General features: G+C 57.5%; 1 protein-coding gene across 10 annotated transcripts in view; it reads right to left on the reverse strand.

Annotated features, from left to right (window-relative positions):
* The window catches only part of UBAP2L (ubiquitin associated protein 2 like), a 29,286-nt gene extending 15,469 nt beyond the window's left edge, over positions 1–13,817 (reverse strand). For 4 of the 10 annotated variants that reach the window (XM_082780723.1, XM_082780718.1, XM_082780724.1 and 1 more), the window contains exons 1-10: positions 13,752–13,817; positions 10,498–10,627; positions 9,575–9,652; positions 9,040–9,150; positions 6,525–6,693; positions 6,182–6,277; positions 5,427–5,472; positions 5,030–5,142; positions 3,516–3,590; positions 277–329 (exon numbers count right to left, since the gene is read on the reverse strand). In XM_082780723.1, the coding sequence (XP_082636849.1) occupies positions 277–329; positions 3,516–3,590; positions 5,030–5,142; positions 5,427–5,472; positions 6,182–6,277; positions 6,525–6,693; positions 9,040–9,150; positions 9,575–9,652; positions 10,498–10,587 (831 nt within the window). In that variant the 5' untranslated portion in view covers positions 10,588–10,627; positions 13,752–13,817. Of the gene's footprint in view, positions 1–276; positions 330–3,515; positions 3,591–5,029; positions 5,143–5,426; positions 5,473–6,181; positions 6,278–6,524; positions 6,694–9,039; positions 9,151–9,574; positions 9,653–10,497; positions 10,628–12,716; positions 12,939–13,489; positions 13,574–13,751 lie in introns of those variants that run through there. The other 6 variants (XM_082780726.1, XM_082780725.1, XM_082780720.1 and 3 more) reach the window with 5 other exon arrangements.
* Positions 13,818–13,921: the final 104 nt, after the last annotated feature.

A 13,921-nucleotide genomic window follows, 5' to 3' on the forward strand; every position in this document is an offset into this window, starting at 1 on the left:
GCCAGTTAATGGAAGAATTCAAAAAATGCTGCTGGAAGAAATAAGGGGACCAGACTGAGTGCTCCAGGAGATCCCTTGCTGGCCTGGGCTCCTGGGACGCCCGTGTTTTAGCAATATTTACTCTCCTCAGTCATCAGAGCTCCTGGAGCTGGGAGGTTTGGGCTATGCCCGGAGCACGCAGAGGGTGGACTTTGTGCCTCTCTCCTGGCTGCGTACACAGGCAGGACAGCACCCCGCCAGCAGCACGCGGAGGAGAGGGGTTCGGGGAGTACCTACATCTTCATTCCAGTCCTCCGTGCCCCATTCTTCCGTCGCTGCCCTCCATGCACCTGAAGGACAACAAGAGGCAGAGAAGTTAGGCGTGCGTCAAAGCTCCGCTTACAAGAGCCGGGGAAGCACTGGGAAGCTTTGCAAGCAGCCGAGAGGACTTTTATTTGCCAACCAGACAAGTTCAAGCAGCCGACCCCAACCCAAAATTCACGGGCAAGTTACCACGAGGGGATTGCCCCAGCCTGGCTCGGGCTGAGCAGCACCAGGGGGGGCCCTGGGCCAGCAGCTAGGGCAGCGCGCGCGCCCCCCGGCACCAAACAGGAAAGCTGAGCCTGGCGAGGAAGCCCCGGCACCGTCCCCAGCCTCCTCATCCCATTTCCCTGCTCTCCCCCCTCCTACGGCAGCAGCACCCACGAGCAGTTGGTGTGACCCCAGCAGCTTGGACAGAGCACCTCTGCTGCGGGGCCCCCTTGTACAGGACCCCCCCCGGCCGAGCCTCGAGCCTCTGCAGCACCCAGGGGCAACCGAACCATTCACATGGTTGTTCCCCCCCAAAAAAAGTGTCAAAGTCTCACGGAGAGGGGAATGGGAATCTGAAAGGAAAGTTTCTGGGGCTAACCAACCCATCAGTGTTCTGGGTCCAATTTCGGAGAAATGCTCCAAGTGAGGAAGTTTAGGGTATTCCGGGGGAAAAGCACAAGATTTCAGCCACAATTAAGTGCGAGACAAGCAAGATTTATCAGAGGGAGGGAAAAAAAAAAAAAAAAAAAAAAAAAAGCTTTGCCTGGCTGCATCTTCAACTTGTTCGGTCCCACAGACACCACCATTTAAACCCCAGTACTTTGAGCTGTGTGTGGTGGCTTCCCAAACCATTGGGCAAATGAAAATTTGCTGTGGGAAGAAAGTGGGAGCATTTTCCATCCCCAAATTTCATAGGGCAAAAAAAGAAAGCCCCCTGCCCAGGTTGGTTCAGCCCACGCAAAGCAGGTGAACAGAAGCCAAGAAAAGGCAGGGGGTTAATTCTGGAGGGAGTCACAAGGACAGAACAAGTTGGCATCAGCCCCTTTATCAGCTGAAAGCCTTTTACAGCATAAAACCAGCACGTGAGGAATGAGGGCTTTGCAGATCCTTCTGCAGGACACGATCAGGCTCTTGGGTTTTGGGGGGGAAGAGGTCAGTAGATCTCCCCATACACACTCCAATTTTGAAGCCAAAACATCCAAACTGCTTATGTACAGGTGGGGTGTTCAGAGAACCAAAGAAATATTTTCTTTTTTCTTTACCTGATATTGGACTAATCCAAGAAGCTTTCCTGGGTTATTTTTGTTTAGTTTGATTTAGAAATGCAGACGTTAACACAACTTCCCTGGCTCCTGGGAGTCTCGAGGCTCACGACCCTTTCCTCCCGGGACAGAAGCACCGGGAAGAGTTGGACAAACCCAGCCCAACACACAGCGGGGGTTAAGGAACAGCCTCCCCCATTCCTCAGCCTGTTTGTGCCCTCACTCATGGGCAGCAGGAAGGCTGCAGGGATCGGAAAATCCCTGGGAGGAAAGCAGGAGCTGCGGGATCCTCACCCCACTGCAGTCCATGGGGGAGAGCAGGAGGCTCGGAGAGGTCCCAAAGAGTTTGTGCACGGAGCAGAGCACAGGGCTCGGCTTTAGCTTTGCTCACGTGGGGGGGGAAAGGAGAAGAAAAGCAAAGCAGCAAGGAAAGCGGGAAGAAATCCTGCAGGCGAAGAGCAGCCACCGATGGGGCTTTGCTGGTGCCAGGCACCCAGAGAGAGAGGGACGAGGAACCCAAGCCCTGCCCGCTCATGCGACACTCGTTGCATTCTCTGGGAATGCTCCAGGAAGCTCCCTGAGCAGCACGGTGTGCTGAGCTTTTTAGTTGGTTTGCTCTGAAAGAAGCCAAGCGTCTCTCTCCCTGTTGGAAGAGCCGTGTGGGGAGCAGCAGCGCGGCGCTGCCACTGCCACGGCCACCTCGGAGTGGAACCCCAAGGGGAACCCCTCCCTGCCCTCAGGGAGCTTCGAGGAGCAGCTGATCTCTTTAAGCTCCTCCAGGCAGGAAAAGGGGGCTTGCAAATCTGATTATATGATTATGTTTTTAGGCAGAACTTGAGTGTCCCATCTTGCAGCAGAGGAGGGTGTAAGTAATTTAGGTAATTTAAGCCACGGCGTGCCGCTCGGCGGCACGGTGAACTAAGAGGCTTGCTGCAACCACTGCTGAAAACCAAAATCCCATCGTGTCAGGATTTTCTTTTTCTAAAGAAAGGAGCAAAGCAGAAGGGCTTTCAGCCTGGATTTCCAGACCTCAGGGACCGCAGAAGGGCTGAGGTGGGAAGGGACCTCTGGGTCCAAACCCTGCTCAAGCAGGGCCACCCGGAGCAGGGTGCCCAGGACCACGACCAGAAGAGAAGACACTGGTTAAATGTTTTGGGCCTTCTCAGGGGCACTAATGGGATTAGGTGGGCTTAATAGGGCCAACGGGATCAGCCCATCGGTCTCTCTTGGCTTCCTAAGGCATAACAAGATAAAAGCAGGAAATAAACTGGCCAGGCACCGAGCAGCTTCGCCATCAAGCATCCTGCTCATCCGACTGTCTCAATGGAGATGTGATTTAGTAGCTTAGCATCGGTGCTAGGACAGTCGGACTAGGTGATCCTGTGGGTCCTTTCCACCCTTGTTTCTACGATTCTGTGCAGATCGGTGGCCGCCTTCGGCTGCAGGGCTGCTGGGAGGGAAGCAGCGTGGCGGTCCGGAGGCAGCCGTAAGCAGAGGTAAAGCGCTGAGACAGCTGAGCAGCACAATCACCCTCACAGCAGCGTTTGGAACCTAGCGGGGAGGCGAGCGGAGAGACTGCTGCAGAGCGAGCTGCAGAGGCAAGGGAATGGCATGGGGACTACAGCAAGTCACAGCTCTTTGGATGTGAGATGGGCAGAAGAGGGCTGAGCTGCCTCGTGCTTCCCCTGGGGCAGGATGCTCTGTCGGTGCTGGGGACACTGCGCTGCCGTGGGTGCTGAGAAGCAGTGGCTGAAGTCAAAATTTACATAATCCACAAGTATGCAGGTTAACCTCTCCCAATTTATATTCAAGGTGTCAGCATTAGTAAAAGCAGAGTCAGAACAAACGTCAAAATTCATTAAAATGAACAAATTAAGAGAGAAGAATGACATATCCACAGATATTTCAGTTTGTTTAAAAAAAAAAGCTATAAAGTAAAGGTATCCGGGGCAGTTAGTGCACCTGGATGTATCGTACCAGGAGCAGTGTCAAATTTTCGGGGATAATTTGACCCCTCACCCCCAATGAAATCAAGTCCTGAAACAAAAGAAAAGAAAAGAAAAAGACAACCAGTGAAATTTTGACTTAAATGAAAGAGTTTCATTGCCCCCACGTACATCAGTCACATTGTACCTGTGGATATTGTTAATTCAAAGAGATGCCTGAGGCTACAGGAACAAAATGACCACACACGACACAGGTGAACGATAAACTTCAGGGCTGCGCTGTAACTCTAGAGCAGATCCCAACTGCTGTGTCAGAAACTGTCTTTATTCCACTCCAACCATGCTCTAAACCACTTTGTTCTGTATTTCCAAAAAACACGGACAGAGAAAAGCACACACAGATGTCTGCTCAGACCAGACAGCTCGATTTGCAGCACACGGAGCTCTGCTCCTTTTGCTTTTCCCTCCAGAGGCACACGTGCCCCCACTGCCCTTAACCAACAGACTCCTATACTACATCCCTCTGGTATTTAGAAATGAAGCCATTCAGTTTTTAGAGCCATCAGCAGAATGATCTCTCAGTCTGCTAGAGTTTTACGCATCCAGGCCTACTTTCTCCTTTCAGAAAAGCTTTTTTTTTTTCTGAAAAACAAAGTCTAAACTAACAACACGTAGCAGAAGGGACAGCACTTCTCAATCCTGCGTTGCTCTTTGCCAAGCTATTAGCTTGTCAGCAAACACAAGAAATACGAAGCTGGCCTAATGCAGCATTAACGTGGAGCTGTGAATGGTTCTTATAACCAAAACGTGATGTTTGAGCACTCGTGTCACGTAGAAATGGTTTGTGGTACAAGATTGCTGCGGGGGGGCCTCAAACATGCAAGGGCAGGTGGGTGTTTGCAACCACCCAGCAGAGAAGTGCTTGGTTCCAGCAGGGAAGCAATGAAGGTTTCATTTTGGCTAACTTCTATATCAGGCTCTCACCCTGCAGCAACCTGAGCAAGATGACCACTAAATGTGAATGCTCCCCGTACCGAGCCCAACATCTGAACTCAGAGCAATATTCTCAGGAGGATGCACTGAACATCCAGGGAGCCTGTGTGTGTTTATCACACTCCTGCCTGTAAAAATGCTTCTGCAAAGAGGCAGCACAGCTTCTGCTGGGAAATACACCTGAGGTGAGTGTCTCTGGGCCTCTGTCAGCAACAGCACGCACAAGATCACACCTGAACAACCATCCAGCTCCAAATTGCCAGCCCTAACAAACGACATGATGCAGCCTTTACAGTCAGATCTAAAACCTCAAGGATTATTTCACAGGAAACCCAAATACGCACTGGATATTCCTCAAAGCAAAGGCACCTCTGGATGCAAAGAAACCGAGCGACTGAATTCCAGCTCTGAACCAACAACCTATTCCACCACCCTCGAGCCTAAGACCTGCCCAGAACCTCCTCAGCACGACCGAAGGGACACAAACCCCACTTTTGACCTAAAAACACAACAGCAACAAGCTTAAAGGCTGCTTACTTGTGCCATCGTCCGGTTCAAAACTGCCAGTGTTGTTCCACGTGTTGTTGTTGCTGTTCCCATAGTTCTCGTCCGTGCTGGCCGGCTCAGCGTAGTCAGCCGGGTTGAAAGTTCTGTAAGAAACACAGGGAAGAGAATTTGTTATTCCCTCTTGCTAAACATTTTTAAAAACAGCTGATGGTATCCGTGCTGTATTATAGCTGGGAGATTCCCCCAAGGCTGCTCTGCTCAGCAGAGGAATGCTCCAGCTACAGCGGCCCTTCCAAATTTAAGTTAGCATGGTGCAGTTTTTGTTTCATTAAAAACAACAACAAAAGGCAGAAGAGTGAAGCAAATGGCAGTATTCACACCCAAAGGTTTTGTGTTTTTTGCCGTGGCGTGTCCTAATGAAACTTACCCCATGCCTTGGGCAGAAAATCTTCCCCCCCGCCTTCCGGAGCCACCTGTAAAACACACACACGCTGCTGAGCATCTCTCTTGGCTCTGCGCCACTGGGAGAAGAAACATTTGAACAACATATGGAGTTCTGATGCCCAGAATATAAAGCGTTGAGGATCGTCCCGAGTAGATGGGGTTTCCAGCAGCGGCTTTATATGTACATGAATGACCTCAGCTGGCTGGCAGTGTAATTAGTGATGCGCGATTCCAGGCTCAGATGAGGTTTCCAGCTGGCACAAAGCATAAATACCGGACCCCAGGTTCTGATTTCTGCATTGTGTCCTCGGCAACAATTCCTGAGCAGCACGGCTTTTGGAGAAAAATGAATTTCTGCCACCGAGCCTTTAAAAACCAAGCCAAGTGTTTGCACAGCACTGGTGCTGAGAGACACATGTGCAGGGACAAGGAAGATCCAGGTGCTGTCGCTGACAAGCAGCCTGCCCACCTGCCAACAGGCTCCTAGCTCTTCTGCTATCCCAGCTCTGTAGGATAAAGCCGGGCTCAGTTCACCTCCCCGGGCGGGACACAAGAACACGTTGCTGTTCCTACCATGCTTAAAACAGGGAAGCAAGGTGCAGGCACTAATCCTAACCCTAAGAACAAAAATCAGGTGCTTCTTTTTGGCTTGGCAATTCCTTTGATAGAGGCACGTCACAGAGGAGCTGCGCTGACACCGTCCTTCTCCCACCCTCCGACCCGAAGCCCAGCGCCTACCTCGGCCTCGGCCACGTCCCCGTCTCCCTCGTTCCGTGCCTCTTCCAGAAGAGCCTCCACTCTTGCCACCATCCAGTCCGTTCTCCTGGCCCCGAACTGGAAGAGAACAAAGCAAAGAAACCTTCAGGATTCCTCCTGCTTTAGGGAGGACACAAGAACAGACCTCGGACACTGAAGCGTGGTGGCTCCCGAAACTTTTCTTAACCCGGCGATGCCGAGCGCAGCACCCAAGGGTGCACCTCAAACAGGTCGCCACACACACGAGGCTGATTCTCCCCAAAGCTGTGCCTGCCCGAGCAGCTTTACGGCTAGGTAGGGGTGTTAGGAAGGGGCAGGTCCGTACACTCTCTTCCACGGCTGGCACCTCGCCCCCGCCTCGGCGGCCCGCCACGTCGTCTGCTGAAGTCCCGATCCCTCTCCCGGTTTTCTTTGCTTTCTTCACTGGGCTCTGTCTGTCCGCTCTCCTTCTGTCCTTGGACACCCTTCTTCTTCCCGACCATTTCCCAGGAATGCTGAAGGTTTGCAAAGGGGAGAGCAGTTAATCACGGGCTGACCAGCGCTGGATGCAACATACACGCATGCTTCAACAGCCTACAAAGAACATAACTCCGGAAAACAAATTGTTTCCAGCCTAATTTCATTGGGAAAGACCATCTGCCAACACGCAGCACTGCTTCCTTCCCAGGGTGCTCGCACAGCCGGCTGGGATGCCAGAGGAGGTACGAGGAGATGGCTCCTTCTATTTCTGCACTGATCCCTGGGCCTCTGCAACAAAGCGGGCGTAATACTGGAGCTCAAAGCCTGGAGGCTTCACCCTGTCCAGCAGGAACAAGGCTGGCCCTGCACACAGCTCACTGCTTTGAGGGAGCTGCCGCAATAACCAGGTAAATATCCCAGTGCTCTGCAGTCAACATTTCCGGGTGAGTTATTCTCCCAAAAGCAGCTGTTTAAGAAAACCCCTCCCTGAACAGCCGATCCCACAGAGGAGAGTATCAGAGTTTATCCACAGGCGAGTTCAACCCATCCCAAGTTGGGCTGTAAAAACTTGAGCACGCCTCCAGCTTACTGCTCTAAGCCCACACGGGTTTGTTTTATGACACTCTGTGATGGTTTCACATTCTTAAGCTGATGCTGCACACTGGTAGAATAATTAAAATAGTCACAAGTCATTGACGAGCACCTGAAAACATAACTGGCAGATAAACAAACAGCTGGGTTTGGATGGCAACATGCAGGGACAGTAACAAAAAACCTTAGAGGCACAAACTGCCTTCAAACCAAGGGCTTCTCAAGTCTCTCTCCGTGGGTATCTGGCTCAGAAGGAAATTCAGGAAAATGTTTCCTTGGAATACTGCGATTTTAAGCAGAGTCTAACTCAACGTGAAGATCACGCCGGCTCCCCTCCCGTTTGAAATACAGTAAATTATGAGTAACTAGCTCAGCAGGTGAGCGTTTGAGCCATTAATAAGTCTGTTCCTTACCAGGAAACCCCTTTCAGGGAACTGCTGCACCAGCTGAACCCAGCCCAGAAGCAGCTCCGAGCGCTGTGAGCTGCGGGTAGCAGCCCGAGGGCCCCCAGGGCACCGCAGGCTGAAGAAGTGGCAGCCACTCGAGGGCTCTGCTCTGCCAACACCACTCCTGCCTCTGCAAATCCTCCACAGCGAGCGTGCCTTGCCCTGCATCTCGCGCTGCTGGGGGGGCTTCAGCTGCTCGAATAAAGGAGACGCCGTGGCTTGCTGCACGCTACCCCGAGCGCTGTTTTCGTGAGCAATGTGCTCATCGAGGAAAAGTAATTGCTGCCATAGCAGGGCCTTGGCGTTCAGCTGGTTACAAGGGACGTGGAGGAAAACACAGTCAGAGCAGAGCTTTGCCTCAGCGATGCACGTTCATGCCACCCCTCTTCCTAAAAGGGTTTTCCAACAGCTGTTTTGTTCAGTTAGCGATGGAAAGGGCTCTCTGAAGGCAAGGCAAGGATCCTCACGTGCACCACACTGAACTCGGCCGCTGCCAGAGCTAGCAGAGCACCTGATGTTGGGAAGCAGCTGCCTTAGACAACACAGAGCTGTCCAAGCCATCCATCTACCTCACGGCTAATAAAGAGGGGGAAAAAAAGAGCTAGTGCACGGCGTTTGGAGCGCTAGCTACAGCCTCAGCTTTGCTCGCAGTTTGGCTGGCTCCGTCCCATCTCGGTGTGCTGGGAGATCTGTTCAGCCACGGTGGGGAAGGGTCTGAGGCTCGGCAGCTTTCTGCTGGTTTGCAGCAGGATTTGTGTCCGATGCACTCACCACAGCCTGTGTGCTTCATGGAGGAGCTCCCACTCGTTTACAGAGCTCACCTTGGCTCACCTAACTCGACAGAAAACACTGCTGGCACAGAAAGGGCAAAAAGACCCAAAAATGTGCGGCACAGGAAAATCAGCAAGTTGCTGTGGACGAGGAGGAAACATTTAGGGCCGGAGAAACAAAAGTGCCCAAGTAACAGAAAGGAACCGCTGCTGCCACACCTGCCCTTCACCACAAGTCTCTCAGCCCTTGGGAGAAAAGAGAAGTTACTTCCCGCTCACGGCAGGGTGAAAGCTTTGCCACCAGCACGCTGCCATCCGTACAACTGCTCGGATTCAGAAGGAATAGGAAGCAGGTGGATTTATCACATTTTCCCCTCCATTTCCCTATTCCAGGCTGGCCACGCTCCTGTTCTCTCCAAACCTACAACGTTCAGAAGCCCGGAGATAACCACACTTCCCATGCTCCTCGTGAGTCATTCTGGTTTATCTGCACGTTACTGTACGGCTCAGCTCGGCTCCAAACAGGCAGCCACACCGAGCTAGGCCTCACCAGATTTACAGCACCCAACCCTACCGTGTCCGGGTTGCCCTCCAGCAGCACGTTGATGGCTCTGTTAACATCCCCGTTGCAGTCGTGCAGAGCAATCACACACTCATCCTGGTTCTTGCCTGTGATGTCGATCAGCTGTAGGAGAGACACCGCCACGCTCAGCGCGTTCCCAAACCAAGACAGCACCGACAGCCCCCCGGCTCTCTTACGAGGCGAGCAAACTGCATCCCAAAACAGAAAGCGTCTGAAGGAACGACGGGGTTTGGCAGTCGTGCCAGCCTCCCCAGCTTAATTATGCCCCCGAACGAGAAGCAGATCCCCAGAACCGAGGGTGGGAATTTCTGAGTCACCGAGTTTCCCCACAACCTAGCCTCCCAGCTCCGTGCCTTGGGATGCTGCTGAGCCTTGTGCTTTGGGGCCGAAGACAGCAGGCACGCGGGGCCGTGAAAATCACGGTGGCCTAAGGAAGCCCAGGGAGCAGCCTCCTGCCCTGCCCTGCCCCGGGGGCGTTCGCTGCCCTCTGCCACTGCCCTCGCCCTCCCGGCGGGTTCGCACTCACTTGTTTCACCTTCTCCTCAAAGTCAGCGTCGTTGTGGTCCGAAATCATCTGTGCAAGTCGGATCTGTTCCGCAGTGGCCTGAAGAGATGAACATCAAAAGAGAGCGGGGTTAGCGCGGCACGCCTCGCACTCGCCCTCCTCCGAAGGCCGCGCCGCTCCCGAGGACGCTGGAAAGGAACCGAGGTGACGAGGACGAGGCGCAAACGAGGGCCGGGAAGAGGCAAGCTGCAGAAAGCAAGGCAGGGAGCAGAGGAGCGAGGGAGGGGAGCCCAGGAGAAAGGGAAACACCGCCGGGCGACCTCTGCAACGGGCGAGCCCAAGCCGCCGAACCTAACTCCACCTGGAGGCAGCACCAGGACATGGAGCCAAGCTGCAGACGGCCCCGCGGCCACGTCCGTTGGGTAAAACAAACAGGGCACGGCCGGAGGGAATCACAGGACTGGAGGGGTGGGAAGGGACCTCCAGAGATCATCGGGTCCAACCCCCCTGCCCAAGCAGGTTTCCTACAGCAGGCTGCCCAGGGAGGCGTCCAGATGGGCCTTGAATATTTCCAGAGGAGGAGACCCCCCAGCCTCCCTGGGCAGCCTGTCCCAGCGCTCCAGCACCCTCTCTGTGAAGAATTTCTTTCGCCTGTTGGTGCAGAACTGCCTGGGCTCCATTTTGTGGCCATCACCCCTCGTCCTGTCCCCACAGACCACTGACAAGAGGTTGGCCGAACCCCTCCGTCTGTCTCCCACCCCTGGGGGATTTGTGAACACCTTTACAAAGGTTTACAAAGCCAGGGGAGGCAGCACCCAGGCGGAGGCGCCCGCCCTGCCCCAGGAGCACCCCGGGAGCTGTGGGCCTGCACCCAGCCCAGCGCCCGGCCGGGAGCGCCAGGTCTCCACCTCCGCGCAGCTGGTTTCCAAGGACGCTGCCCTTACCTGCGGCCGCTGCTTGTGCTGTGTCTGGCTCTGTGTCTGTGTCTGCTCCCAGTTCCCCCGGGCTCGGTTAGTGCCCACCGATGTCATCATTTACAGTATATACAAATAACAGTATTTACAAGGTAGAGCTCTGCGGTGGGGCGGGGGAGAAGAGAGAACAGGCTGTTAGAAACTGAAAACACCAGGCAGCGACCGAGCGAGGCAGCAGGCACGGCCCCACCCTCCCGACGCTTCCCCAAAACCGCTGCGTGCCCGGGGCTGCCGCGGGCTCCTGCAGCCAGCCCCCCACCACCAAGTGCCCTGCGGCAAACACGGCCACCACCGCGCCCCCTCTGCAGCCTGGCATCGAGGAGAGGAGCCCCGTGGAAAGGGTTCAGCCACGCGCTGCCAGAAGGTGCCTGCGAGCGGGCACGGGGTCGCCACCGACAGCGAGGAGCGCTGCGAGAAGCTTTGCTTTGAGAGCCTCAGGTGTGCCAGCTGAGCACCCTGAGCTCTCCCCTCTCCTGGCTTAAATTTGGTGCAGAGGAAGCAAAAACCTGCCGGCAAAAGGTGCTGCTGCAGGCCTGGGGGGATTGTTTGTACAGGAATATGATCCCGGTAGAACCAGCTGCTTTTTCTTGTTCCAGTTGTTCCCCAGATCCAGGAACATCACATTTGTCTTCTAACGAGTATGCTGAAGTTACCCCAAAAACGAACCCAGTGCCGACATGGAGTAACAGTAAATAATGCTGCCGTGGGCTGCTTGAGGCCAAAAATCCCTGCAGGAGCCGTGGAGCATCCCTAGGATGTGAAGTTTTACAGCCGCACGCCCCGGGTTTGGAGGATGGAGTCCTACAGGAGGTGAAGGGCTTCACCCTGCCCACGGTGTCCCCAAAGCAAGGGGCACCAGGCACGTCCCAAGGCGCTCGGCAGGCCTTGCTGCTCTTGAGACCCCGAAACCTCAACAATCACCAGCCCCACAGCGCTGGGGTTTGCTGGTAAAGCCGCTGAGCCCCCCTCCGAAGCAACAGGTTCTGCTCCTGCTGCTGCCAGGCCTGGGGCACAGAAGGGGCCGCGGGAGGAGACCTGAGCCAGGAAACGCAGCCTGCAGGACGCGACCCGACGCCTTCCTCGTCACCATCACCACAGAGCAGGGCCCAGGGCGCAAGAGGGAAAAGTGGAAAAGCTGCAAAGCCAACGGGCCTGTGAGACCCGGGGAAGCTGAAGTCTGTGAGCGCAGAGCAGTGGGGCTGGGGGCCCTCTCTGTGGGAGCTCAGGGACCCCACGGCACCTCCCCACCGTGGCAGACCCCCACGGCTCACACCAGCGCCTCGCCCCACTCGTGCTGGGGTTCCACGCACTCCGCAGCCTCCCCCAAAACCTCCAAAGGCCGCCCTTTGGGGGTGCCCACGCAAGAACGGAGCTTTCTGGCCGTGCACCTCCAGGTTTTCACAGCGGGAGGGAACCCACGCCACCTCTGGGGCCGGCTGGGTGCAGCCAGCACCTCGCCAGGAGCACCGAGCCCCAGCGCTCCCGACATCCAACGCCGCCTCCTGTGCTCCTTCCCCACGGAATTTCTTCTCTCTCCTCACGGCCCTGTCTCACCCAGCCCCACGCATTTCGTGCGGACACGAGGCCCCCCGTTAAACCCATCCTGCAGCAGGACCACGGGCCCAAGGGGAAGCGATGCTGCGGCTCCACAGCGCGCTGCTGTCCCCAGCCTCCGGGCAGCGCCGGGCATTGTTCGACAGCCACCGCGCTCTGCTCAGTTTTGGTGAGCATTAAAGCTTTTTTAAGTGTAAAAACCACCAGAGGAAGAGCCACGGCAGAAGCAGCAGCAGGCCTGGGTGCTGCAGAGACCTCCAGGTGAGCACAGGGTGCCCCGAGATGGGGCTCTGTCTGCTGGGGCTCCATCCCTCCAGCGGGGCGCTTCGGCGCAGCTCCTGGGCGGTTTTTGAACACAAATCCCAGCCCCGACGTTGGCTCCACACCCGGGCTGGCAGCGCACAGGTAACGACGAGTCCAACAGCGAGTTCAGAGCAGCGTTTATCAAGCATTTTACCTCTTTTTGTTCAAAAAGGAATAAAAAAATACATATGTGCAGCAAGAGGGAGGCAGCGGGGGGGGGCACGGCCGGCTGACCGAAGCACACCCACGGCCGAGCCGTGCCGGCGGGGGGGGGGGGGGGGACCACGTTGTGCCCGGCCTGCCCCACGCCAGCAGGACAGCGAGGTGTTCACCGGGATTTAGGGTGCAGGAGAAGCCTCACGGCCGCAATCTGCGGGGCTGCCCGGGGAGGCAACACAGCGGGGGGGGGCCCCGTGCTGCTCTGCAGAGCCCCCGCTGCCTGCACAGCCCCGGGCAGGGGGGGCCTGGGGGCCGCGAGGCGTCCAACGAAGCTTTGGGAGCGGAGGCGCTGCGGGCACGGGGCGCAGCCCAGCTCCTTACCGGGGCTCCCGGCACGGCCCCGGGACCCCGCGGGCCCCCCCCCCGGTCACGGGCACGTGCGGCAGGGCTGGGGGGGGGGGGGGAAGGGATGGGCCGGGAGCACCCGGGGGCGGCGGGGAGGCCGCCGGGGGGCCCGCCCGGTGCTGCCGCGGGGCACGGGGCCCGCACGGGAGGCGGGGGGGAGGCCCAGGGGGGGAACCGGGGAGGCACCGGGGGGCGATCGGGGCTCCCGGGGGGGTCCCGGGGCCGCGCCCTGCCCACGCCCCGCGGCTCCGCGCCCCCCCCCCCCGGGGGTTCGGGGCCCTTTGTTCGCGGCCCCGGTACCGGGGCCCGGCCGGCGGGGACAGGGGGTGGGGGGGGGCAGCGCGGGGCCGCCCCATTGTTAGCGCGTTGCCGCGGGGCGGCCGCTGAAGGCCCCGGTGGCGGCGGCGGACAATGGGGCCCGGCGGGGCGGCTCCGTTCCCGTTCCCCCCCCCCCCCCCCCAAAGCTCCGAGCAGCGCGGCGCCAGCCCGGGCCCTGCTTCCGCCCTCATGGCGGCGGCCGCCATTCCCCGCCCGGCCTCACCTGAGGGCGGTACGGCCCGGAGCGGCCCGGCACGGCCCTGCAGGCCGCGAGGCGCCCGGTAACGGGGACAGGGCCGCGGGGGGGGAGGGGGGGCGGGAGAGGGGACGGGGGGGGGGGAGGGAGAGGGGAGGGGGGAGCGGGGGGGAGCTGAGGGGGGGGGAGAAAGGGGGGGGGGTGCAGGGAGGGGAGGGGGGGGGAGCGGGGAGGGGGGGGCGGGATTTAAAGGGGCCGCGCGCCGCCCGCCCCGCGCAGCCAACTTTACCTGGGTCGGCGCCGCACTGACAAGCACCCAGCGGCGCCCGCCCCCATCACGTGACGCGGGCCGCGGCGCTTCGGGGAGGGGAGGGGGGAGGAGGGAGGAGCCGGGTCACGTGACGCGGGCTGAAGGGAGCGGAGGGCGCGCTCGGCTTCACCCCCTCCTCTCCCGCTCCC

The sequence above is a fragment of the Aythya marila genome (genome assembly GCF_965140915.1).
Source record: "Aythya marila genome assembly, chromosome: 29".
NCBI lineage: Eukaryota > Metazoa > Chordata > Aves > Anseriformes > Anatidae > Aythya > Aythya marila.